The sequence below is a fragment of the Pelodiscus sinensis genome, chromosome 1, assembly GCF_049634645.1.
Source record: "Pelodiscus sinensis isolate JC-2024 chromosome 1, ASM4963464v1, whole genome shotgun sequence".
Taxonomy (NCBI): domain Eukaryota; kingdom Metazoa; phylum Chordata; order Testudines; family Trionychidae; genus Pelodiscus; species Pelodiscus sinensis.
The window spans coordinates 59904102-59931842 of NC_134711.1; the positions used below are offsets into that span (position 1 = coordinate 59904102).

At 43.1% G+C, this 27741-nt stretch overlaps 1 protein-coding gene across 1 annotated transcript in view; it reads right to left on the reverse strand.

The window, feature by feature from the left end:
* PPM1H (protein phosphatase, Mg2+/Mn2+ dependent 1H) overlaps positions 1–26765 on the reverse strand; it is a 194880-nt gene extending 168115 nt beyond the window's left edge. The window contains exon 1 of the mRNA XM_075930876.1: positions 26087–26765. Within this exon, the coding sequence (XP_075786991.1) occupies positions 26087–26322 (236 nt within the window). The 5' untranslated portion in view covers positions 26323–26765. The remainder of the gene's footprint in view (positions 1–26086) is intronic.
* Between the last annotated feature and the right edge of the window lie 976 nt (positions 26766–27741).

Below are 27741 nucleotides of genomic sequence, written 5' to 3' on the forward strand. Positions count from 1 at the left end.
TATATCCCTCTGAACTTAAGTAGCCCTCGCTAAATAATTATGTGAGGAGCGTTTGTGCCACCTCATTGCTTACTCCACTTTTTATTGAATTGATTACAGTATTAAATACTATTTGTTTGAGTATAGAACCTTGGGGCACCCTGTTGTTGTCCTTTGGCAAAAGTTAATATAGACATTTCAACCCTACTACTCATTGTTTTCTCTCTCTCAGAGAATGTCTATGCTTGAGCTGGAATTCTCAGCTGGAGCAGACATACCACATTAGTGCTAATTGATCTAGTGCTCTAAAAACAGAAATACAGCCTCTCTCCGAGTTACGAACGAGTTACGGACCAAACACTTGACCATAACTTGAGCTGTTCGTAACTTGGACCCCATTGAGTTACACGCGACCACGCTGTTCATAAGCGCGGGTCACGTTCATAACTCGGGGACCGACTTTACGACCGCTCCATGGGAGCTTTGGTCGTAAGTGCGAACGGTCATAACTCAACCGTTTGCAACTCGGGGTGCGGCTATATAGCAATGGCGACCTGACCAGCATGGTTAGATAACCATTCTGAGCATGACCCTGTCTGGAAAGCGCAGTCTGCCATCATGGTTCTGCTTCTATTTTCAGACTACTACCTTAGATGTGTCTACTCTAGCTAGAAATTGCACATTCTAGATGTAGTGACATGTACCCTGAAGTAGTTAGCAAGCCATTGTAGAACTTTATTTCTTTTCCCATGACAACTTAAGTTTCCTTATTAGTTCAAATAAATTTTGTTAACAGTTTTCCTTTATCCACTATTTTGTTAATATGCTCCCCCACCCCCGCAAACAAAGGCAGATTATAGAAGTTTTTCCTTTAAAGAAGCCAGTCTCAGCAGCTGAATACTAGATTTAAAAAAAGCAACATAGTGGACATAATGAAAAATGGCTTTTTATTACACTGTAGTTATTTACCAAATTACTTATGCATTACTGCCAGCGTACATCTGGTATCCATCTAGTTAGAAAGGGATAAACTTATTGAAGTGTTTTTAGTTTAACTGCTATTGACTGAAAGGAGTTAAAAGTTTCAGCCACTATATATACATACATACATACATACAGATACACATTTTTTAAACTTGATATTCTATTATGTTGTTAAACAATCTAGAGCCCAGTCTGCAAACTTTAAACACATGCTATATCTGAACAGCCCCAATGACTTCAATGAAAAGTCTGCTACAATTAAAATTTAAACATGTAAATATATTTGTGTCTTTGAAAAATCATGTGCGTGTGTCAGTATTTGGTAATGATAAAATGGGCAGCGTGGAGATGACTGTCAGAACCTTTCATAGTTCTTCAACTACTCACATTGCCTTTCCTGTAGTAAAGAAACCTTTTAAAAAAAATCAATATGATGGGGCATGTGTAATTTAGTTCAAGGTTGTGATTTAAACGAATAAAGTCATCAAGAGGGCAGAAAAACATCAGAAAAACAGGGGAACTCATGCTAGTTAGACCTTTAAGAGAACCAATTCTGTATTAGACTGGGCTGCTCAGCTCCGCTGGAAATACATTACCACATCACATGGAACTATGAAACAGAATGGAAGCATTAGACAGCCCTGCCACTTCCTTATTACTTCAACCACTGACTGTGTTGGCCTGAAATGATTAAAATAATCCTTATGCAGTTCTTCACTATCCCTTATTGTTGTTTCCCCAGACAGTAAAATAAATTTCCATGGACATTCAAAAACATGGGCCTTAATTACTAGATATGCTTCTTTTAAGACATGATTAGAGAGATGGTCTATAATGGTTGTTGTGGCATCCCTTATCCAGTCCTTACAATTACTTAGAAAAAGGCTTTGAAGGAATGTTCTAGTTACAAAAACACAAACACCTGGAAATCCCCTGATAGGCATTAATTTCTTATAATCTTAATTGGATTAAAGAATATTTATAAATGCAGTAAAAATCAAATACCTCTCAAAAACACAGCCTTGATCCAGCTTTTTTATGTGGTTAATACCAAAGAACATTGACTCTTCTTGCACTGAAACCAATGTTATGGATCTTGAAGTTGTAGGACTGTAACAGCATGTTAATAATATTGGGTAAAATTCCTTCCAACCACAAGTTGGTTGATTCTACCTCTGCCTAACCTCACAGAGTTTACCAAAAAATTAGAATACTGCCTGTTTCTATATAGGTTTGCCAGATTTCTTAATTGCACACAACCGAACACCCTGCCTCTGCTCATTCCATACTCCCCTTCGCCGCTCACTCTCTGCTACGCTTGCTAGCTTTCACCAGGCTGGACCAGGGGGCTAGGGCATGGGAGGGGATATGGGCTCTGGGACTGCGAACTCCAGGGAGGAGCCACAAAATGAGGAAACAAGGTGTAGAAAGGGGCTCTGGACTAAGGCAAGGAGTTGGGGTGAAAAAGGGGATGAAGTTCCAAGTTCTGGGGTAGGACAAGGGCTGAGGCACTTGGAATGCTGGTGGGGGCTCAAGGCTGGGGCAAGGCGGTGTGTGGACAGGGGTGCAGGCTCCAAGAGTTTGGTGTGGGAGGGGCTCAGGACTGGGGCAAGGCATTGGGGAGCAGGCACTGGGAGGAAATTAGTTTGCAGAAAGGGATTCAGACCTGGAGTTGGGGTGTCAGAGAGTAGTTGGGGTGTGAGCTCCAGCCAGGCAGTGCTTACCTCAGGAGACTCCCCATCTGTAGAACAAAAGGTAGGTTTCCTGCCTGCCCTGACTCTGTGCTGCTGCCATTACTGGGAGCATCTCTCCCCTCTGGCTGCTAGGCAGAGAGGTGTCCATGGCGCTGTTTGTGCTTCCTGAGCCTACAGGCGCTGTCCTCACAACTCCCATTGGCCATAGTTCCCTGCCAACAGAAGCTACGGAGCTGGTGCTTGGGGCAGGGGCAGCACACAGAGCCCCCATGGCCAGACTTGCATTAAGGAGGCAGATATGCTGGCTACTTCCAAGAGCTGTGCAAAGCCAGGACAGGCAGGGAGCCTGCCTTACCTTGCTGCACTGCCAACTAGACTTTTAGTGGCCCTGGAGCTGCCAGGGTCCCCTTTTGACCAGGTGTACCAGTAAAAAACTGGATGTGTGGCTGTCCTGTACCTATATAATCTTTTATTTGGAACCTGTATCCCCCCCCTCCCCCCCCCCCCCGTTTCCAGGAGGCAGGCACAACCATGTATCACTATTCTATTAGACCACCTCACATTCACATCAACACAATGTATTGCTGAAAAGGAACTAATGTAATTCTCTCAATCTATCCAGTATATAGATTACTTCACAATAGAATCCTGAGGACTTGGGCTAATCTTGAAGCAAAATACTACTCAGTTTCCACATTTGTCATTCCTTTACACAAAGGAAGTTTTCTGCAAGCTTTCACATCTTTTTTCTCTTGTTTGTCACCCTGCCTGCTGCAAACACAAACTGAAATTCAATATCACAGAAAAGCAGTGTAAACTGAAACAGGCAAGTGATAACCTGTCTCAGTTTTCCTATCCAAGAAATGGGGACTAGGATTTCTCTCTCTCAGAAAGATACCATTACATGAGCATTATTTAATATTTGTAAGGCTTTTTATTACTACAGTATGATAGCATCTAGAGACCCTGTCCTGTGAGGCACTATGCATACAAAAGTCACAAAGAACATAAGAATGTCTACCAAGTATTTTATTAATCAAATCTTATTACCAATGTTGCTTGCACACAAGAATTGTGAACTGCTTTTAAACCATACCTCACCTTTGACTCTCAATCTCCCTCCATTTCTCTGATATGTTTGTTTATTACTCCCTGTAGCCTTTTATTATGTCATGCTCCTTTTTTTGGAAACATATTTGCCTATGATATGCAAACATATGGTTCCATAGATGCTATTAGCATCACTGGAGTAGCATTTGCATCAGTGGAAAATATTTACATAGATTATTTACTTTGTGTACCAACAATTGCAAAATGTATCAGGGACAGACTTCTCAATATTAAGAAAATACTATATGTCCCTGAATAGAATTAAACATACCACTACACCAGCAATAAATAGCAATAATTTAGTAGCAAATAGGATCCCATCAATATCTATGAAGCAACCACAAACTGGGCATGAATTATTTCCATGTCCATGTTCAGTGTATGGGAATTCCCTCTATTTCAGAGTATTACACTGTTCTTGCACTTCCACTTAGAGAGCTGAAAAATCAGGATACAGTAAACCATCCTGAGTAACAATACTATGGCATACAGCTGGTTCTTGGTTCTCAGGTCCTTATTTCCTGCTGTAGCTAACAGTGTATATTCAAGGACTGAATCAGCTGAATTGCAAAATAATTCATTCAACATAGAAAAAAAGCACTTGAGTTATTTCACAACACAAACTTGTGAATTATATATCATACTTTTCCGAGATCAAGGAACAGGATTATAGCTAATCATATTAGCCTAGAACTACTTTAAAAAATATTGAAGTTACAGATATGAAGTTTCCCATATTTTCACATGCCATCTGCATTCTGTGAGACTTCAGTTTATTAATAAGTAATAGAATTATCTTCTTCAGACCTGGGATTTCAGAGGATTACATTGGGGCATGCTGAAATAATCCACCAAGAAGCATTTGAGGGGTCTGTGCTTTTGGTAGGGAATACAAAGGCATTAAACAGACAGTGAGGACTAAACTGGAGGGAGAACCATCCTGAAAAATGGTGCATGTCAACATATTTTTGGAATGGTTATTTTGCAGAAGCATTTCTTGTGAGGAATGAAGTTCAGAGCATTTTCCCGAACACATGAACTGGAAGGAAAGGGCTGACAAGAACCTGGTATCCAGCAAATGATAGCAATCTTATTTGGTACCATACAACTTAACAGTATTACAGAAACCATTATTGCAGCCACTTAAAGAATTCCAAAGACACTCATCCATCTAACAGCATTCACAACTTTATGATTTAATTCATGATTGTATGAACAGCAAAACAGCATGATTTAATTTTGTGGTCACTAGTTTGTAAGTTATAGAACTGTCAACAGCTGAATCAAAGTAAAACATTTATACAGTGTTATACAGCGTATACAGTTTATACATTTATAACAGCTGCACTGATAAATACTCACAGGTTTTTTTTTTTAAACTTAAAGCATCGGATAGAAATCAGACATGGAAAATGTCGTGAAACTTTTTTCCTTCAGAAGTTATGAAAAATTAAAAACAGGGGATTAGAGCTTTTACCATTCTGAAACCTTAACTATAGCACTCAGTCCAACTACAGGTTATTTAACCTTTGCCCTCTTCTTGCCACATACCACTTCCAAATATCTAACTCAAGGAAAATAAAGTTTAGCTTCAATAAAATTCTGGATTGATATTTTATACCTAATTTCATCCTAAATGGTGCACACATCCTGGAATATCAGATTTGTAATGGAGACTAAGAAGCATTTTCATGCTATTTAAAAGCGTTCGTAAGCAATAATTTAGGGAACTTAGGCAGCAGTTTATTTAGTAAAAATGTAAGACTATGTACTGCTTAGAAACATGTGTCGAATAAAAGCACAGCTGACGAGAGCAGTTAGCATTCCCTGAATACTACCTCTTCCCGAAGATACATAGAAACTACTTGAAAACAACATGAACCACGATTAAAGGGCTAAAACTTACAATAGACTTTGGATCAATACTAGATGAAGGCAGATGCCGATCTCAATTACATCAGTATAAAATCTTAACTCCATTGGTTTCAGTCAAGTTACACCAACATGTAGCAATCAGTAATAGACCCAATGTGCTCAAAAAGACAGCCAGGGACTATAAAACCAAAGCATATAACTAATATATGCAGATTATGATATAAACATTTAAAGAGAGAAGAGAAAGAAAAGACTGATGAGGAAATATCTTTTATTGGACCAACTTTGCTTGGTAGAAGGTACAAAGGGTGGGGTGGGACTCACATTAGTCAAGTTGTGACCAGCATGAGCTCAGTCTGCCCACTTGCAGAGAACTGCAGGACATTGGCCAGTACTGCCCCTGACAATCCATCAACACACCAATGTACTAGAATAAAATACCAATTCTATAGAATTTACTTTGTAAATTCTACAAATTTACAGTGGAACACCTGGTATGATTTTTCCAGACAGACAGAACATTATCCAACTGGCTAAAAGTCAGAATAACGATACAGTCGCATTTCTTCTGTGATCTTAGTAAGTTAATTTAGGTCAAAATTTCCAAAACTTGGTCCTCAAAGTTGGAACTGACGGATTTAAGAGCATAAGAGTGAGGGTTATCATCTCCTGGAATTAACTACGAAAGGTTCTGGTGGCTTCTTAAATGTATGTACCATTGTGGGCCAGGGATTTTATGTGATTCCATGGGGAATGGTGGGGAGAGGGAAAGGATCACTTCCTGGAAGGCTCAACAGAGTAAATTCAACAAATTCACTCAGGTTGTAACATCTCTCGGGGGTACTACCATCCAGAAAGATCTGCATATTGTCAGGAACAAGGACTTGCAGATGTGCCTGCCCAGTCTCCAAGCAGCCCAAGAGCAATTGATCTCTGGCTGGTCAATGTACATGCACTTCAGCTACAATATCTCCTGTACCTACCTTGCTCCAGATCCATCCTGTTTTGCTCCCAGCCCTATTCCTATGCTGCCTAGTCCTCTCCATTCCTACTCTCTTGCTTGGTTCCTGACCCTGGCTCTCATTCCTAGTTCCTGACTATGACCTGAGCCTCCTTTTGTCAAGTCCCACCCCCAGCAGCAGAACCAAGTAAACACAGACAATCACTGGCAGGTGTTTGTCCAACTTTTTTTTTTTTTAAGTTTTAAAATGATGGACACTCCACAAACTTCCTTGCAAGCCTATTCCAGACCTTAACTACACTTAAGTTGGAATTACTTTCCTAGTATCTCTCATAAATCTCCCTTACTGCAGATTAAGCCCATTATTTCTTGTCCTACTTTCAGTGCACATAGAGAACAGTTGATCACCATCCTCTTTATAAGAGTCCTTAACATAAAAGAAGGCTTAAGTCATCCCTCAATCTCCTTTTCTCAAGACTAAACACATCCAGTTCTTTCAGCCATGAGTTTTTTGAACCAACAGTGGCTTTCCTCCCCACCAACCCTGCGAGGATGGGATTTATCCTTAGTCTGTTTTCTGAAGAAGCACTGGCATGGGACGTCTTGATTTGAGAAGACTAGTCCTTAATTTAAGGAGTGTGCAGGTGCCTGCTGGTTGCTTCTAATGACCTGAATTGTATGCACACAGCCAAGGCTGCACTGCAAATCCTGGGACAAGGAGTCCAGCTGATAGCCAGCTATTCTGCATACTTCTGGCACTTTATGACAAACATTGAATTGAATACAGCTGCTCAGTGCTACAACATCCAGCTCATCAACAATGTGATGAACTGATGCAGGCAAAATTCCCAGCCAGCCTGGATGCATGTATTGACCTAGGTACAGTAAAACTCCAGTGGTCCGGCACTCCTGCTAGTCCGGCACCACCTGGAACCCGGAAGTGCTCCAGGCAGCCGCACAATTGGAGCTGCTCTGCCCCGGGGGTTCCCTGAGTCAGCTGCTGATCAGTTCAGCAGCGGTTGACGTAGGGAAGTCTGGGGCAGAGCAGCTGGGGTGCTGCCAGGTTGGTCCCACAGCGCCAGTCCCCCATCCCCTCCACCGCACCCCAGACCCCTCATAGCCCCCCCTTCTGATAGTCCGGCATATCTGATAATCTGGTGCCCCTGGGTCCTAAAGGTGCCAGATTATCAGAAGTTTACTGTATTAGGATACATGACCAGCAATCAGATCTGTGACCATAGGCACCATTGCATACACACGTGTACAAAATATACATTATGTTGTATCATTTTAAAACTACCACCACAATAGTCATTATGTGTAACCATGCAGAATGTGAAATTATGGATGCTCATTAATATTGTGCTTTAAAGTCTGTGGCTAACAGATTAAACCAGCCATGTCATGGGGAATTGATAAACAGATTTCCTCCAAATAAATCAGAGGCAACACCTCAAACTAGGGTGGCCCAAATGCAATGAGCTATTCATTTGTATCACAGGCTACAGCAGGAGAAATAAATTTGGATAGTAGCAACCTTCAGCATGGGAGAAACCAACAGGGGAATCTTATTTTCCTGACATCACTGCTTCTGTACTCAGAATGAACTAATGAACCTTATCTGGAGTATCCTTCAGAAGAGTCCAATTCAAAGGTACACAGCACTAGAGAGAGATGGGCAAAGAACTCTAAGTTATGTTTCACCTAAGACAACAAGTGAACTGAACATGTTTGACTTTGTGGGAAATCCTGACCAAGGGGATGGTCAGTCATCTTGCTGGAACAAGATGTCCTAAGTCTCTTAAAATTACAGACTTGGTTCATTTAAGTCTGTCACTAGAAAGCCCCTTTTCACTTTTATTTGTTTGTAACCATTTCTAACTTTATCCCTTATGCCTGAACTCATTTACTTTTCTCTTTTGTTAATAAACTTGCTTTAATCGAAATCTACTCAGTTCTGTGTTTGAAGTGAAGTGATTATTAACCCCAGTTGAAGCGAAGTGATTATTAACCCCAGTTGAAGCAATAAGCTGTTGTTCTTGTGCTTCTTTAAAAGGAACAGCCCTTATTACTTCTAAGTGTTCAAAGAAAGGGCTGGATATTTCAGTGCTGACAGTCTGGGGGACTTTGGAAGCAGATGGCATTGGGGTCTCTTGGCTGGTGAAGACCAGAGCGTAGCTGGTTATAACTCTGCTGGAGTCAGAGTTGCTGAACCAGGACAGACAGACCCACAGATACAGATGCTAGTGTGCTGGTTAGGAGAATCCAGATAGGGAGCTACTTTTGTCAGTGTTCATCAAGGGGTCTGACTACCTGATAACTCCCATGATAGCACACTTCTGGAAGTACAGCCAGTGGATCCGGTCCCTGAGATCCTATCTATTTTTGACCATGTGAAAAAGCTTGTTTAAAAAAAAAAAAAAATACTGCTCTCATCTGTGTCTATCCAGACCGTACCAGACTTTTGGCCACAGAGATGGATGCATCAAACTTCACTATACTAGTTGTGTTCTCAAAAAATGGGAGCCAGAATCAACTCCACCATTGTTTTTTCTATCCTGGAAACCTAAGCCCAGACAAATGAAACAAGACACCTGGGACATGTTGTTGCTTGAAATTAAGGCAGCTTTTGAGGAGCACCATCATGTTCTTAAAAAATCCCAGTCCCCAGTTTCAGATCCCTAGTGGATCACAAAAATATGGAGAATAGCCTGAAACCTAAAGCAAGGGTTCCCAAACTTTTTGACACGGGGACCAATAAATCCATTCATGAGCTTTTGGAAGACCAGTAACATTCATTGGCATATTTGCATATTCATTAAGAAAATTATGACTATTCAAATAAGCTGTTTCTAGTTCTCCCAAAGCCCACAGTGCCAGCTTTAGCAAAGCTTTTGATACGGTCACCCACAATATTCTTGCCAGCAAGTTAAGGCAATATGGATTGGATAAATGGACTGTAAGGTGGACAGAAAGCTGCCTAGACCAGGGTTTCCCAAACTTTTTACTTGAGTTGGAACCCGTTTTTTTCAGTACTGTTTTTTGCAGCCCAAAAACATAAACGCATATAAAAAAAGAATTAAAAATGAATAAATTTTCAGTGTTTCACCCAGCTGCATCCTCCACCCATCCTGGGCCAGAGCTTTGGGGACCCGATGCCACACGGGCAGTCCAGGAGGCGGGAGCAGGAACAGACTGGGGATCGTGTATCTGGCTAGGAGGGAGGATGCAAGGAGGGGTAGGGTTGCCAGATGTCCAGTTTTGTATCAGACAGTCCGGTATTTGAGGGTTCTGTCCGGGAAACAAATTGAGAAAATACCAGACATATAAAATGTCCGGTATTTTATAATTAGGTAAGTTTTATTATAATTAGGTGTATCAGTCCATAGCTGCAAACTGCCTGGCTGGTAGATGTGGGGGAGGGGGGAAGGCAAAATGGAATCCCTGGGACCAGACTCACTCATGTGCCCGGGTCTGCACGTGCCCAGGTCAGTCCCGCTTCCCACCAGCCAATTCACTCCCCCCTCCATCCCCCCGCTTCTCCTCCCGATCTCCCCCGTCCAGCCCCGCTTCCAACGGCTGGTTCCAGTGTTCCCCGCCCCCCCCAGCCTCGCTGCCCCCGTCCAGCCCTGCTTCCAGAGGCTGGTTCTCCCATCTTCCCCATCCTCTCAATCTCCCCCGTCCAGCCTCCCCCCCGTCCCCGCCCTCCATCCAGCCCTATTTCTGCTGGCCACCCGCACTGCCCCCTCCCCCACCTCCGCAGGACAGCCATGCTGTCCCAAACCCTGCTTCCTGGTGGCCAGTCATCCCCCCCCACACTCACACCCGCCCAGCCCACCCCACCCCCTCCCAGCAGCCACGCTAAGGCCTGGTATTTTTTTCCCATGGCCCGATACTGGGCTGTGGCCCACAGTTTGGGAAACACTGACCTAAAGCAATGCCATGTCCATTAGTCCTTTTTCTTTGCCTAGTTTGAATTAGTCGTGACATACCATTAGTTGGATATGAAAAAGGGGAAGACAAATGCCCTGTCCTGAGAGCATGAACAGGTGAAGGCATGTGTGACACCATTTTCCAGCCTACTTAAGTCATTCAAGTTGGCCTTTGGAACAGTGGACAGGATCCTAAATGTCCCTCCTTTGATTCCTACTGCCTTGGGACACTTACCACCCAGGCCTTGGATGAAACAGGCACTCAACCTAACTCAGAGGTTTAGTTACATGAAGGAATTTTCTACCAGAGAGACTACTTTTATGTTTCAGACACACAGCCTAGACTAAAATTTCTCAAACCATCTTGGGACTAAGTGTCACTAACTGGTGGACTGAGAAATCTATGGCCCTGATGACTGGCTGTGGGAATTGGCAGAAAGCATCGTTGCCCCAAACCTGCTTTGAGTATTCCAGATTCTGTGGATGAGCAGGGTGGATGGGGAGAGGCGGAGGGAACCTGTGTCCTATGATGTGTTCATGAGAACGGAAGTACTATTTGGAATACGGATTTGCCACTGCCCAGGCTCCAGGCAGACTGTGAACACCACAGGGGCACAATAGGGCCACATGATCGGCTGAGGAACTCAGAAGATCTGCTCTTAAGCCCTGCAGCAACAACTGATCTTTTGCTGCTCAACACGAACATGCAATCTTGCCTGCCCTTCACCAAGCCTTGTTCCACTCCCAATTCTGCCTTGCTCCTAAACTGCATAACCCTCTGTAGTCATGCTCAGTTCCTGACTTCAGCTCTGATCTGCGGCCCCAACTTCAGCTGATTATCTCTGCTCCAATCACTAAGCTGATCACTCACATCCTGATTCCTGACATACATACTGGTTCAGACTGGATTCTCCAGAGGACATACAAATAAGTAACTTTTAGAAAACAAACAGCCTGAGTTTTAACTGATCCATGGCCTACTTTATGATTCAGAAAACAGGGTCTTCATCCAAGGAAAGCCCTAGTTCTTTCTAGGAAGAGCTGGAAGGACTTGGCCTAATTACAGAGGTAGGCTTGTTCTGAGCTAACAGCTATTAGGCACATGTACCCCCAGGAAAACCTCTTGGCAAGGTGTGAAGGACTGACCACCAGCTGGAGTCCTTGTTAGAGTTGGAGTGATCGTTGCTAAACTTATTAGCATGTGTGTTGGTTCTTTAAATGGGTTTTCTCTGCAATGCTTTCATCTTAGAAATAAATGGGCTTGCTTATGAAAATTTCAGTGTAACGTATCCTTATCGGCATCTACAGTGTTTATAGCCTCTGAGGAGAAGACAAAGCAGGCCTGCTTATACTCACTGAAGAATTCACAGTGTGGGCAGAGAACTTTGCAGACTTGCAATATCCTGATCAGGAGCGACAGACAGACACACACACCTGGCTCCCCCCAGGAGAGGTGACAGATAGGCAACCAGAGAGCTGGTAGACCATAGATGAGGCATACAGGTGCCGTTGCCCTGAACTGTGATAATAGGCTCTAGTTTAAACATAAATTATTTCAAGGAAGTTCAATAGTCTATGTTATGCATGAGGTCAGACTATATTATCTTAGTATGTACGAATGAGATTCCGCTTCCATCAGTCCAGTTATGCACATACCATAGTCTGTGCAGGATAAAGATGTTAAACTGGATCTTAGATCAGTGGGCTGTGAACCTCTGGGTGCTTAGCACTTCTGAAAGTCAAGCCACTAATTTAGGTGCTTAAAAATGGATTGGTGATAGAAATGTAGCCGTGTTAGTCTAGGGTAGCTGAAACAAAATACAGGACTATGTAGCACTTTAAAGTGCTACATCAGGCATGTCCAAAGTCCGGCCCGCAGGCCAATTGCGGCCCGTGTTCCGGTTTAATACGGCCCCCCAGGTAATTTGGCAATATCTATCTTTTATGGCCCCCAACGAATCCATATGTATTGAGATGAATACATTGTAAAATCTCAGTTAATGTCAGTTGGTCTAAATGAGTTAAATATATTTGGACACAACATGTATACTTGGTGTTATGTTCCTGTTCATATTTTTTGAACTTAAAAGTTGACAGACAACCTTTATTACCAATAATATGTTATGTACTTTACAATGTTCCTGACATATATTTCAGCTTCTTGGATTTTTTTTTCATCTGGCCTTCAGATATGAAAGGCAGAGTGATTTAACACCTGTTTAGATTTGTCATCCATGTGACGAAATGAAAAGTATGCCGTTTGCAATAAACTTTGCATAAAATAGTTAATTTGCATTGAATTTTAATGGTTTAAAGAATGTCAGGCAAAATGGTCGGCCCTCACGCATGTTCACTTCATCAAATCTGGCCCTCTTTGAAAAAAGTTTGGACACCCCTGTGCTACATAGTCCTGTATTTTGTTAAAAATGGATTGAGAATCTTAATCTCGTTTTGCATGTCTATCTCCATAGTTAAGACCCTTATCTCTGTCCCAGCCCCTTTATGCCAGATAGGGGCCTTAAAAGCCTCAATCCCAGCAATTCCCCCAGTTCAAGAAATGCAGATGACTGCTGTGAGGCTGCCTTCTGATGACTCAAACCCAAACCCTGGCAGAGGAGGTATGCAAGAATGAGGCTGCAAGTAAGAGCAGAATCTCAGGGATCAATCTGCTGCTCACAGCACTGCAGAGATTCCACATAGCATCACTCACTACAGGCAGCCAATAACAGATTTGCACATCTTTGCCAAGCACCCCAGAAGCACTCTAAGTTAGGCTGAGGGCCTTCTTAGCTCCCAGAGCAGCCCAATCTTAGAGCCACCTTGGCAATAACTAAATTTCTCCCTCCATCTATTGGCCATCTTAATACAGTATGTACCTTCCACCCACTGCCACAGTGAAATTTAATTCATTAGTATCTGTAAAGTGGTGAGAAAAAAAACCCAGAACATACTATAAAAATTCAAACAAGCATAGGGATAGTGTCTTTTTTTTAAAAAAAAAAAGTTATTTTACGGTTTAAGTGTTTATATTTATCTCTGAGAAATATCAAATGTCTATTCCTATCCCATTTTACTTATTTTATATAATTGAAGCTAGTTTTCTCACATATGTATTTCTCTTGCAGCAGAAGCCAGACTAGCTCCCTTTAGTGTTATGACTTAATGTCACCACAAATGTGGATGCTCTGAAAACTGTAGCAGCACAGGGACACACAAAAGGATTGTAGCAGCACAGGGGCACACAAAAGGAACCAAAAAAGCTCAATGATTTTAGAATGGTTCCTTCAAAGCAAAATCTATTGGAAGCTGCTATAAAACTTCTGAATGGTGAAATGGAGAATTAAAAATAAAAATGATACATATTGGGTTCTGTGTCCCTCCTCCACCAGAATATAATACTTTTGAAGGAACATTGAGTCTAAGTTTGAACCCAAAGCATTTGACAGTGTTTCTTAACCTGCACATATGTTCATACTGGAGTTAAGTAATTGATGTTCTCTCATGCCATGTCTATTCTTACCCTGAGATTGAGGCTCTGGAGATCAATCTTCTGGGGTTTGATTTAGTGGGTCTAATAATGACCTGTTAAATCAACCACTGATGGTGCCCTCATCGACCCCAATATGCCTCAGGATCAGTAGGAGTAAGGGAAGCCGACAGGAGAGTTTCTCCTATCAACCTCCCACAGCGGGGATGCTGCAGAAATTCGACTTAAGGTATGGTGACTCCAAATATGCTATTCACGTAGCTGGAGTTGCATATTTTAGGTTGACTTTTTCATGTAGTGTAGACAAACTGCCAGACGGTTCTTTCTAAACTAAAGGGAAACTAAACAGATTAATACAGTTGTCAGACCATCCATTTCTATCAGTCTTAGGAATGGTAACAGGTTGGCAACTCCTCCACTACGACTGTTTATCACTGCCAGAACTTCATGGAATTCAGCTAGTGAAGCAAACCCCAGTGAGGAAAAGAAGAATTAAAATTACAATGAACTAGGTAACAGATGGTAAATAACTGATGTGTGTTACATTGGCTTCTCAGATGACAGTTCTTTTATTTCTTCTTTAATTCCATTAAGCCACACTATCTCCTAGGATACAGTGCTTACCGTAATTCAGCGGCCCTGGGCTGTTGCTATAGACCCTCTCTCTCCAATCTACCCTTCACAACATTATTCTGAGTTTCTAGTCATAGCTCCTGTATTCCAGCTGTACATAGGCAATTAAAACCATTCAGAGCTGAATTCCTAATTTGTTTCCTTCAGAGTTTCATGCATTCACACTAAAAAACACAAAAAATGTTAAGGGAAATTATCTCCCTTACTCCCTTTAGTTTCAAAAATGCCAAAAATTGTGCCACAAAAACCAAGTGCACAAAGGCACGGAAAGTACTGGTCTAAGCAGAAGGCTGAGACACAGGAACTCCGGAGACCCACTTCCAGTGCTCACACTTCTGGCAAGTCTCAGCCTCCTGGCCTCTATCTCTTCACCTATGAAATGGAAGTATTAACCTACACACACCATTCTCCAGGTTGCTTTGGAAATATATTAATATTTGCAAAACACCTGGCAGATTAAAAGGCATTACATAAATGTTAAGTGTTAGCTCTCAGGATTTCTAAAGCCCTTGTAAATATCATGTCATTGCTGTTGTCTGTTTTTCAGGGGGTGAAGGAATAAGGCTTGAAGTTTAACATATTACATAAGAATGCCACATACACAGAGGATTTGAATTTTAAAGTAATTCATCAGGCAATACTTTAAATCTAGTGCTCTCAACTAAGCAAGGGATTAAGGAGCACACATAAAATTAATCCAGACACAGGGGAAAAAAACAAACAAAACCAAAAGCCATTAAACCAAGAATTCATGATTCTGTACAACTTAAGATAGATACTGAAATTTACCTTTGTCTATGTTCATCCCTGAGCAGAGAGAAGTTGGGAGAACAAGAGCAGAAAGCTTGTTTCACAGATTTCCCTTTTGTCATAGATACTGAAGTCACACACAGCAAAATTAGCATTGTCTGTAAGAACCCTGTTTACAGTGGGAACATGAGTCATGCTCCTAACTGACTATTGGCAATGGTAGCTTCCAGCAATGATAAGTACTTTTAATTCACACAAACATAGCTGTTGTGTTATCTCCTACTAACAGCATGGTCAGGGAATTAGAACAAGAGACAGAGTCAGGATGTATACATTCTATTCCAGATTCTTCTATCAACCTTAAGCAAGTAGTAGCCTCGGTTTACCCATTGGAAAGATCGGAACAGTAATACTTGCCTACCTCAGAGGGTTGATACAAGGCTTAATTTAATATTTGTAATGTTGAGATATGAAGTATAATGATACAGGGGTAATTTGAGTCATTCCTGTGCAGCACATCTCCACTACCTTGCCTTTGAAGTGTGAAAGGGACAGCCCACAGTTTCTGAAATCTGTGTGGACAAATTTAAAAGTCATGCTAAACATTTTGATCTTAAGACTCTCAAGGCTCATTCTTGTACAAACAGCTTAAAGGCAATGAACCTGAGTAACTAATATAGTAAGAGAAAATGAACTGCAGAGTCATCAGCTTAAGAAAAGAACCAGCACGTCAAGAATAAAATCATATCCTGTTTTTCCTCTATTTCCACAAAATTATTGCAGTAACAACAACAATGTGGCTCTATAATGATGCAGTATAAGGCCACATTACATAATATTTCACCTAGAGCTCTGCATCCATCATGGGGTAGCAATTACCACATCACAGAGAAAATGTAATTGCTAGAGCAGGCCTGCAGTGCAGAAAAACCACACTGTCTTGCAAGACATCTGAAGTGTAACATTATCAAAAGAGGCTAAAGACCTGGGCACATGTTTTCTCAAACAAAGAAGAGCACTAATGGGATAATAATAAGTTTCAAAACTATTAAGGAAATACACATGCACACAAAGCAAAAACCTTGCCCATACCAACTATTCAAACAAACAGTAAGAATCAAAGCACAATTTAGAAAGGAGTTAAGGCAAAATCTGCTTTGCATGTGTTCACAGATAATGTAGTATACAACAGTATCAAGATAGGCACTGAGTACTTTGAACGGGCATCTAACCCGTTTCTCAGAGAGACTGTAGGAAAGTAAGATAGTGAGGAAATAAGAAGACTGGACAAAACTGGCTTGGACCCCATTACTTAGATTCTTACTAATTTAAGAAAGAAATTATAGCACTGAAGTTATGAGCTATAATAAATGCACGTTAGCATTTAATCCAGTTGGAGTATAACTAGACTGCTGTTTTACTGTCAAAGCTGTTCAAATATGGGAAAATGCACACTTATTTCCCGAATGAAATTCCTTCAGCACAATGAGCTAGGCTATTCCCCAGTAAATCCAATAAAAGTTTGCTTGTCCTAAATATACTCTGGAGTGAAAGAAAGCAGACTGACTTATTATTAATCATTGTATTATAGGTTAGCCCAAAGATCCTAACCAGGACCAAGGCATACTCAATCACAAAACAGAAGAAACAGTTCTTCCTAAAGAGTTTATGATCTATTTTTAACACAACAAATAGGTGTAAAAAAATTAAGGGAATGGAGGAGGAAAGATAGGCATAAAAGTGACAGAAACATGTAGCTATGTGCACAGCCAAGATGCGACTGAGTACCTATCAGGTTATTTAGTTGTATCATATAGTTTTAAAATTAAAGTTATATTAATAGGCTTAGTTTATTAGTCTGTTCAGAAAGCACAAAACAAGGCTTAAGGAAGAGTCACCACAAGTTCTCTTGAGAAGGGGCTGATGGGCTAGCAGACTGCATTGAGGAAATTGTGCAGGAAAAAAAAATTGGAACAGTGAGCTTCCTACCTATTAATAGGGTAATCCTCAGAAGACCAACAGACAAGTTACGGGTGCACTTAGAGGCAGTCCTAATGCTTTTTGAGTGTGGCCCCACACTCAGGAAGATAGCAGGTACTTTGCAAAATTGCAAATGGCAACTTCTCCTCACTTAAGCTGACCACTTCTCAAAAACAAAAGGCACGTTAGGTACAGAAGAGCAAGTGTAATTACTTCTTTTGATTAGCGGTACATTTGTGAAAAAAGTGTATATTATAGTGTATACTGAATTGTCAATTCACTATAATAATCAAAATTAATTCATGAGGAAAATCAACAAAAAGTGGTATTATACTAAAAAATTTTATTCAAACATTACAAGCGCTTTAAGATACTGTTTGTCAGGCCTGTATATATCAGTCTCAGGCCTTGTGTACATGTTTTGTCACCTAAAACTGCTATTTGGTGACAAAACAGTGAGAGCATTTACCCTGCAATGTGACTTTTGTTGGGAAAAACACCCAGTTTTGGTGACAAAAACTTCCACCCTGAGCAAGACTTTTGTCTTTTCTAGGGATGTAATAGTGTAATCGATTAACCAATTAACTGATAAGCAAAAACTGTTAGGCTAATGCTATAGATGACACACATTTCCTTCCCTCTCCTCAAACCAGTACATTTTTTAGTAGGCTGGCCAGCAGCCCAGCTCAATTCTGGCTCACGATGGGTGCAGGACCTACCCCTGCTGTGGCTCTGCATTTAAAATGTATTAGGAGCCAGACAGGCAGGCAGCCCAGCTCAGTTCCAGTTCATGCCGTGTCTGGGAGCTCAGGCCCTGTCCCCCCGCAGACAATGACTGCTGCCTCTTTATCAAGGGCAGCAAGCAGTTGGTCCACAAGAGGAATTGGTTTTTAAACTGACTCCCTTCGCAGACTAGCTCCCTCCTGGCATCCCACACTGCTGCTGGCCCCGCTCCTAGGGACTATAGAATAGTCGACTAACCGATAAGAAATCATGAGGTTACTCGATTATTCAATTAAATATTTAACATCCCTGGACTTCCCCCCCGTTTGTTCTGTCAAGAGAACTGGCTTCTGCCAGTATCCCACAATGCCTGCCCTGATAGCTCTGCTCAATGTTTTGTGATCTCTGCTGCTCTACAGGCATGTGCCCCTCCTCTTCCAAAGCTCTAGGGAACCTTTTTTGAGTCAGCAGCTGCTGAACCACAGAAAAACCAGTCAGGAGTCGCACACAAGTAAGAAGCAAACAAACAAACAAAAAAAACCCTCACCGAAATGGCCCCTGACTGGGGAAAGGAGAAAGACAATCCTCACATTCCACTCGCACACCAGAGCCTAAGGAGACCCAGCCTAGTATTTTGTGTGTTCCAGCCCTGCAGTGGGGCAGAGCTGCAGTGCCAGCGCAGGCTCCCCAATGCTGGGGGGAGCCCTGAACCTTGGGCGCCAGATTCAGGCAAGCCAGGGGCAACATTCAGCCCCCGGGCCCTACTTCCTAGAGCAGGAGTGGGAACCTATCTGACAGCTGAATGAGCTGCTCTGTTTGGTGAACAAAGAACAAACCACTGGCGTGCTTCTGTTCTGCCCTGCATTAGTAACACAGTGGCAGGCAGATGAGGGATGTTAAGCGACTAGTCAACTATCTGATAAGCATATGCTTATCGGCTAGTCGACTCATCACTTCCCTCCCCCCTTGCTGTCTCTATCAGTGAGAGGTAGCAAGGGGGGGGGGGGGGGGAAAACAGGAGCCTGTGCTGGGGAGAGCTGGCTTAAAAGCCGGCTCCCCCAGCACCATCTCCATTGGCGGGGGGGGGGGGGGGGGGGGGAGGCGCCTGGGGCACAGCGAGGAACTTGAGGTGCTTACACCTTTGAAATGTAGCACGAGTGGGGCTCTTGCTACATTTCAAAAGCAGAAGCACTGCAGGGAGCATGAGGCCAGCAGGGGACTGCTCGCGTCCCCAATTGGTCCCCTGCTCCCTGCGGTGCCTCCACAGGGCTCTTGTAACATTTCAAAGGCGGAGGCGCCCTTATCAACTAATCGAATAGTCGATGCAAATTCCATCAACTATTTGATTAGTTGATTCATCAAACGTAATATCCCTAAGGCAGATGCTGTTGCAGGGGGAAGGTTGGAGAACTGCTGTGATGCTTTGACATTCCTTAGCATGGAGAGCTCCAGAGCTAGACAGGAATCTTAAGAAGCACAGGGATCAGCTCTGCCTTCACTCAACACTGCCCGGTGGGATGCTTACCCCCATTGCTTTGCTCTGTCAGCCAACAGGATGCTAGCACTATGGCCATGAAATGTCAACAATGGGAGTAAAAAAAAACTGGTTTGACTGGTTTTCACATTTGGTGACTTTTGCATGTCAAAAGCACTTTTGTCGCCAAACCTTCCTAGTGTAGACATAACCTCAGAGGGTTAGTATGTATCTGCAAAAACAACGAGTTCTGTGGCACCGTTGGGCATGTCTACACAGAAGGGCAAAAGTTGAATTAAGATACGCAACTTCAGCTATGCTACTGATGTAGCTGAAGTCGAAATAGCTTAATTTGGCTTTTGGTGCTGTCTATACAACAGGAAGTTGAAGGAAGAACATTCTTCCTTCGACTTTCCCTTACTCCTTCTGAAATGAGAGTTACAGGAGTTGGAGTAAGAAGTCCTCCACCTCAACATTATTTTGAAATAATGGCTTGCTGTGTAGACACACTCTTTGTTATTTTGAAATTACGTCAATTATTCCAAAATAATGCTGCTGTGTAGACATACCCTCAGAGATAAACCTGTTAGTCTCTACGGTGCCACAGGACTCCTTGTTGTTTTTGTTTATATCAGGTTAGTCAGAACATCTCCCATCAGAAAACAAAACAGAAGCATTTACCAAAACAAAAACAAAACAAAAAAAGTCCCAACCGACTTAAAACAGGTTTTTTTGATGCACAAAATTGCAAGAACATCATACCTCTGGAATAAAGGAAGTGTCTAGTTGAAAGAAATAACTTTTGTCATTCTAAAGAAAGGGGTGGATCTGCTATCAGAGCTTGACAGTTCTCAATTCTTCTGGATGAAGTAACAGCCAGAAGGGAGATTGTTTTCCAAGATGACAACTGTTTAGTGAATAAGCAAGTAAGGAAACCTCAGTAAGCCCTACCAATTTCATACTCTGATACCAGGAAGGAACCCTGCTTTACGCTCTGCCTCTAAATATATATTATTTAGCATTTTTTTGCTCAAAATAGTTATCCGCAATGTTTCAACATTCTACATGCAGGTGGAATTTTATAACTGATACCAGAGTGCAAGTCTCAGATTTAAAAAAACACCTTATCAAAATTAGAAACAAACTAGAATATTGCCACTTAATTTTGCTGAGATAAATACATTTGTGTATAGCAAATTCTTAGCAATAAGTTCAACTCTGAACCAGTTGAAGTATTTCTGAAAGAGAAAACAGCCTGAAATACTGATATGAAAGACACAAGAGGAAAGGATGGGCTGTTCCAAGGAATAATTCCAGACTTTGCAATAAACACCATTTTATTATGGAAGATATGGTGGGATGCAAGCAATTACCATTATCACTTCAGTCACAAGTTACTAAGATTATGAAGATCCCCTCTCTTTGGGGATTATGAAAGAAATCATAGAGGTAAAGGTCTCAAAGACAGAAGCCTCATTTAGTCTATGGTGCCAGTAGTTTGAATTTATCGTATATATGTCCCTGTCCTATCAGAATAGATTCTAGATGCTGACTGAAATTTGTATGATGACTTAGCTGGATACCAATAATAAAAAGGACCTCTGGAGCCATAAGTAAACCAACATGTCTGCTACTACACATTACGTGAAATCTCAAGGAGCCTGCTATGTAGAATAGGAAAATTGATTACATCCCTATGCACAGTAAGAGTGCATTTGCTTTCTTTACTCATGACTAGATATTCATAATTGTTGAGGACTTCTATGTAGGGAACTTGTTTATGCAACGAGCTTACTGCAGAAAAGATTCTGAAGTAAAAAAGTTGGTAAAAGAAATATGGAAATATTTCAATATGGAAATAAAGAAATTGAGTTGATCACAGAGAGATAATTCTGAACCTTCTTGAAGATGCAATTTAAAAACCACAATGGAGAGAGGAATTCAGGGAGAACAGTCTTTTCTAGACTTGCCTCAAGAAAAAAAATAGTGAAGCAACAACTAAATCACTTCCTTTAAATATTACATCATGTGTTACTGGACAGGTATAGCAGATTTCTCTCTGATGTCCCTTCAATTAATTACTAAGGGAGCTAACTACAGAGAACATTCCATTAAAGTATGAACGTTAAAAGCAGAAAGGGAGGATCTAGTTTTTACAACACAACAATGAACTTTTTGAAAAAGTGTTCCACCTTCCTGTCCCTTATTCAGGCAATTCTAAATTTGTCATCTCTATTCTCCCCCTTGATATGTGGGCATAACTCCCATTATCACCACATTTTATGATGAGCTGAGGGAAGGACAAGCCAATTGTATGTACATATTACACCAAATCCTGTCATGATTAAGCCACAAAAAGTTAGCCTGTACCTGCCAAAAATAAATTTGAAGTTGACAAATATGAAGAGTTTGGCATTGTTTTCCTTTGTAGCACAAAAATTCCCTGAGTCCACATCCATTTTCTTTGCTCAGTAATGACTGTTTCACCTGCTTTGCATTGGGAAGATGGGTGCAATTTTGGTATTTGCCTTATTTCACCCCAGCTTCTCTAAACAATACCTGGTTAATTCTACTGTGAAACAATTTTGAAAGTTCTAGAAAGTCTTCTAAAAGGCAAACATTAGTGGAAATGTCTACTAAGGAGACTATTTTCCCCTCTTTCTTCAGCAGTGGAAGATCTCCCAGTGGGCCCTAGTCAAACAATGAAGTCAATAAATGTCTCCCAAATGAGTTCAATGTGGGTTGGATCAGGCCTATGTGAAACTAAGGGATTGCCTCATTTCAGTAGTTACCAACAGGTCCTGCACTTTAACTGAACCACACACCAAAGATTAACACTGAAAAAATGAAAGTTATCATACAGGTAAGATAAATATCTTCTTTCTTTTCTGATCACACCCACCAGAGCCATTTTCTTTATCTGCAAACATTAATTCAAACAAACCAGCTCCACAAACCAGATCCGCAGGGAGGCCCTGGAATCACAGTTCATCCATAAATTCAATGCACATGCTAATGGATTTAATCGTGATATGGGTTTGTTGGGACACTATCTACTTAATAACCACTGAAGGTGCTAACAGCTCTCTGAGTGGTATCCTTCCTATCTTGGGAATCTACTGACTTTGATTTTTATCTGCTTAGGTTTAAGTACTCATTCTCCAGATACTTAATGATGCTGTCTCCCACCCTCCTCCCTTTTTCTTTGTCTTCCTCTCTCCTATTTATTTTGAGTTTTCATATCCCAAACTCATAACTCCGGTCATCTGAAGAAGTGGACTGTGCCCACGAAAGCTCATGATACCATCTACATGTTTTGTTAGTCTATAAAGTGCTACCAGACCATTTGTTGTTTTTTTTCAGTAACAGACTAACTCGGCTACCCTCTGAAGCTCATAAGGCATACAGTTTCCCACACAGTCCCACTATGCTTTCTTTGCCTAGCGTAACAAAAAACAGGACTACGTCACACTTTAAAGACAAAAAAGATGGTTTAAAGTGTTACACAGTCCTGTTTTTTGTTTCAGCTAGACTAGACTAACACGGCTACATCTCTATTACTATTATTTGCCTAGCGTCATACTCTTCTTTCTTGAAAAACTCCTTCTACATTAAAACTCCCTTGGACTCACAGACATGTACTGAGTCCACTAGCAGCCATCTATTTTGTACTTCGTTACTGATATACTGTGTCCATTAACCAATCATAGGACCTCAGTTACTCCCTTTTGTAAAGAATGATTTAGTAGATTATTTTACCACCAGAACAACTGAAAGTTTTATAAACATTCAAACCTCACCCATTTTGATAACTCCCTGTGAAGTTATTTGATGGTTTACTCTATTCCCTAAAACTGGGTTTGGGGGGAGGGGGAATTAAAATTCTCTAAATCCTATTTTACATTTCAGTGCTTCCATACATATTAGAAGACCATTTTTTACTTTTTCAGCAGACTCATTAAAGCCTTGCTCCAACTCCCCAAGTTGTCAAAAAATTAGGGTTTTTATTACTTTAGAGCAAGACTGGAGAACCTGTAGGCCTTACACCGTTTGTCAGGGTAAGTCACTGGCAGCCCACCATATGGTTTATTTACCTGAACATCTACAGGCATTGAGTCCTTAGGCTCCCACTGGCCATGGTTCACTGTTCTCAGACAGCGAGAGCTGCGGCAAACAGTTGCCCAGCCCATGCCACTTCCCACAGCTCCCATTGGTTGGGAAAGGTGAACCGCAGCCCCTGGAGTTGCGAAGCTCTGGGTCTATGGACACTCAGGTAAACAAACTGTCAGGTTGTCTGCCAGAGGTTAACCGTTCAAGGCCAGCATGCTGGAGGTTCCCCACCCCGCTCTAAGGTTTTGTCTACGTTGCCACTTTTTTCAGGATAGCTTATGTCACTTAAGGGTATGAAAATAATACTGCTCTGAGTTACACCAACAGACATGCTGGTGTGGACAGCACTGTTGGTGGGAGAGCTTCTCAAGTAACCTAGCTACTGCCACTCATTGGAGGTGGTTTTATTATGTTAACGTAGAGTGCTCTCCCATCAGCATAGAGCAGCTACACAGGAGACTTTACAGTGGTGCAGATTATTGGGATAAATGTGCCACTGTAAGCACTCTAATGGAGAAATGGAGTTGCATTAGGTCCTAAGAGATAGCGCCTCACAGAAAGGAAGCGATTTCTCCCCCAACCTCTGGATTTTTTGTAGCTTCTGTAATCAATCATCGCTATTGACACAGCTGGTCTTACAGTTTGTACTCTACAGATCTCAATCTTGCTTCCATTGAAACAATGGTAAAACTAATATTAAATTCAGTGGGAGCCAAATCATGCACCACCACATAAATCTCCTGGTAACTAGTTTCATTGTTGAACAGTTGATGGGGTCGCCTATCCAAATGCAATGCTGCAGGACCAGATCATCCGCAGGAGGGACGGAACCTTAAAGGCACACATTTTAGCCCCTACCCCATGAGCTAAAAGCCAGCTGGAACTAAGCTAAGGCTGTAGAGCAGATTTCACTCTCCCTTGTCATTGGCCGCAGAGCCTCTGTTACATAAACAAGCTCTGCACTTTGTGTACTGCACTTAAAGAATTGTCCCTAAGAGGTCACTTGCCTTGACTGTGCTTAAGACTGGAACTGGCTACTGCCCAGATACACAATTCCTTCCAAAATAAACACCAATGATACTACTCAAGGTAATGAACTATCAGCACAGCAGAGAGTGGCCAGGACTATTCATACCTCAGAGTGTCCTTAACTTCCCAATAGGCTGCTTTTCCATTTGTATGGATCTTCAATGTGAGATTTGCAATGGGAAGTCTTGGATCTCAGTGCAACAGAGAGAGGACACTAGGCCAGCACAAAATATATTTGAATGCTGCTAGTTGTGAAGCAAGATAACCAGGAATGGTGCAGGGACACATTCTTGGTCAACAAACTTCTCCACAAACTACCTAAACCAAGTTTAGTGTTTGTGTCAATGCAAAAAGCTGCTCAACTGACTTATTCATCCCCTCCTTCCCCCCTCCCCAGCAGTCATTTTCAAAGAGTACAGAAGTCTCGCTTTCATCAAATCCCCCCAATATGGGTATTCACAATATATCCAGTCACCAGCAATCATCACCAGGATTTAGAATAATAGTGTATCATTTAATCCTTTCAATTCAGGGAAATTAAATATGTGGTACAGCTGTAAACACCAACTGGGGGTAGTAGAGGAGTCTGAGATACTGGAAATCAGCTGAGGTACAAAAGCAGGGAAGAACTACTGTAGTCTCCTTCATTCCACCTTCCCAGCCCAGCCCCCGGTGCCAATGTATACACAGAGGATGGAAATTTTTTAGAGCTGAGAGTGCTCAATGACAAATGCTGGCATTGTGCTCAGCGCTGCTCAGGCCTGGGAAGGGAGGTGTTAAATCCTAGTTCCCCATCCTCTCCAGCAACACAACCAGAGATAGCCACATAACAGCTGTCTCACCCCCACACGGGCATGCACCAATTTTGAATCAGCCAAAATGTCTATGATTTAAGGTTTGCAAGAACTCCTTCCCCGGGCCTAAGGGGCAGCCCGGAGAGAAGCAGAACCCCCAAGGTTATTTTGCAAAAGACGGGGCTCGCTTCAGGAAGGCAGAAAACAGCCTGCCCCGGCAGAGGCTTCAGATGAGAGACCTACTCAACTCGACGCATGTACCAGCCGCCCCTAGCAGGGACAGCAACCCTCCCCCGCCAGACGGGCATGCCTGGGGCAGGAATGGTGTCACAAGCGACACTGCCAGCCCCCGGGCCCTCGCCCTCAGGCAGAGGAAGAGGAAGCCCAAATGGGGGGTGCACTACCCTGGATACTAACGCGCTGGGGTGCTCCGCTGCCCCCGCGCGCCCCAGGGAACACCCCTCCCCGCTCCAGGGGACACCCCGGCTGTGGCGCGGAGAAGCCCCCAGAGGGGCTGTGGCGGGGCAGGGGCACGGGCCGGGGCAGGGGGCGGGGAGGCTGCCGTACTCACTCGGCGTATCCCGTGGTCCAGGGCAGGCGCTTGGTGTCCTTGCTGAGGATGAGGATGGGCCGGGCGATGTGGTCGGCGGAGCATTCGACCTCGTCCGCCGACAGCCCCAGGAACTCGGGTCTCCCGTAGGGGAAGCGGAGGGGCAGGTCCGAGCCGCCGCCGTGCTCCGCGCCCGAGCCGCCAGCCATGATGCCGCCCATGAAATTGGCCACGGCGGACTTCACGCGAGTGAGCATGTTACTCCTGCCCGCGCCGGCCCCGGCCGCCCCCGCAGCACCATCCAGCGCCGGGAGCCGGGCGCGCCACGGGCCAGCTCAGCCCAGCCCCGCCGCCGCTCAGGCTGCCCCCGCTGCACTTCCGCAATGGAGGCGCTGCATGGAGCGGGCGGCCAGGAAATCCACCCGCAGGGACGAGGCAGGAGCGGCGGCGGCTGCGGAGCTCCGGCTGCAGCAGCTGGTCCCCCTCCCCGTGCGCCGAGCGCTGAACTAAGCCCAGGGGGAGCGGCGGCGGCTGGGCTGAGTCATGTGACCAGCAGGGAGGATTTACCCGGGCAGCTTCCTGCTTCTCCTGCTGCAAAAAAACCCTGCCACAGGCTGGGCAGGGGGCTGGGGCGACAGCTCCCCCTTCCCCTTCCCCTCCTCCCGCGCCCCGGCCGCAGCAACGCTTGGCCGTGCCGTGGGGAATGTTCCCGGGGGAAGGGGTGGTTAGGAGCCGTGGGCGGGTCAGGCTGAGCAGGCAGCTGGCAACCCATCAAACAGGTGTACATGCCCCCCCCGCTCCGCCTGGAGCGGGTCTGCCTTTCCCAGCGGTGCCGTGCCCTGCTCCCACCAGTAATCCCACTCGAGTCAACATGAATGGAGATATTAGACTATGGCTCGAAGTGACGGTGTGAGTGGAGTTCCCTGTAAGTAAATAAAGAGCCCTGCAATTAGAGACTGCATGGTGGAAACGGAAATTCTGAGGCCGTTAGCTTTGATGGACATTAAAAAGAAAAAAAAAAGTCTTCCTTAACATAGCAAAAAACAAAATACAGGACTATGTAGCACTTTAAAAACTAACAAGATGGTTTATTAGATGATGAGCTTTCGTGGGCCAGACCCACTTCCTCAGATCAAATAATGGAAGAAAATAGTCACAACCATATATACCAAAGGATACAATTTAAAAAAAATGAACACACATGAAAAGGACAAATCACATTACAGAACAGAAGAGGGATATGGGGGGGGGGGGGAAATAAGGTGAATGCCAGTGAGTTAATGATATTAGAGGTGGGGAAGGGGAAATGTCTGTGAGTTAATAGTATTAGAGGTGATAATTGGGGAAGCTATCTTTGTAATGGGTAAGATAGTTGGAGTCTTTGTTAATTCCCCTGCGGAGAGTGTCGAATTTTAGCATGAATGCCAGTTCAGAGGATTCCCTTTCAAGTGCAGATTTGAATGTCTTCTGAAGTAGGATGCATGTTAGCAGGTCATTCAGACAGTGTCCTTTCTGGCTGAAATGACAAGCAACTGTTTTTTCTTTGTGATCCTGTCTAATGTCTGTTTTGTGGGCATTGATTCTTTGGCGAAGTGTCTGAGACGTTTGTCCAATGTACATAGCAGACGGACACTTTTGGCACATGATAGCATAGATTATATTTCTGGAGGCGCAGG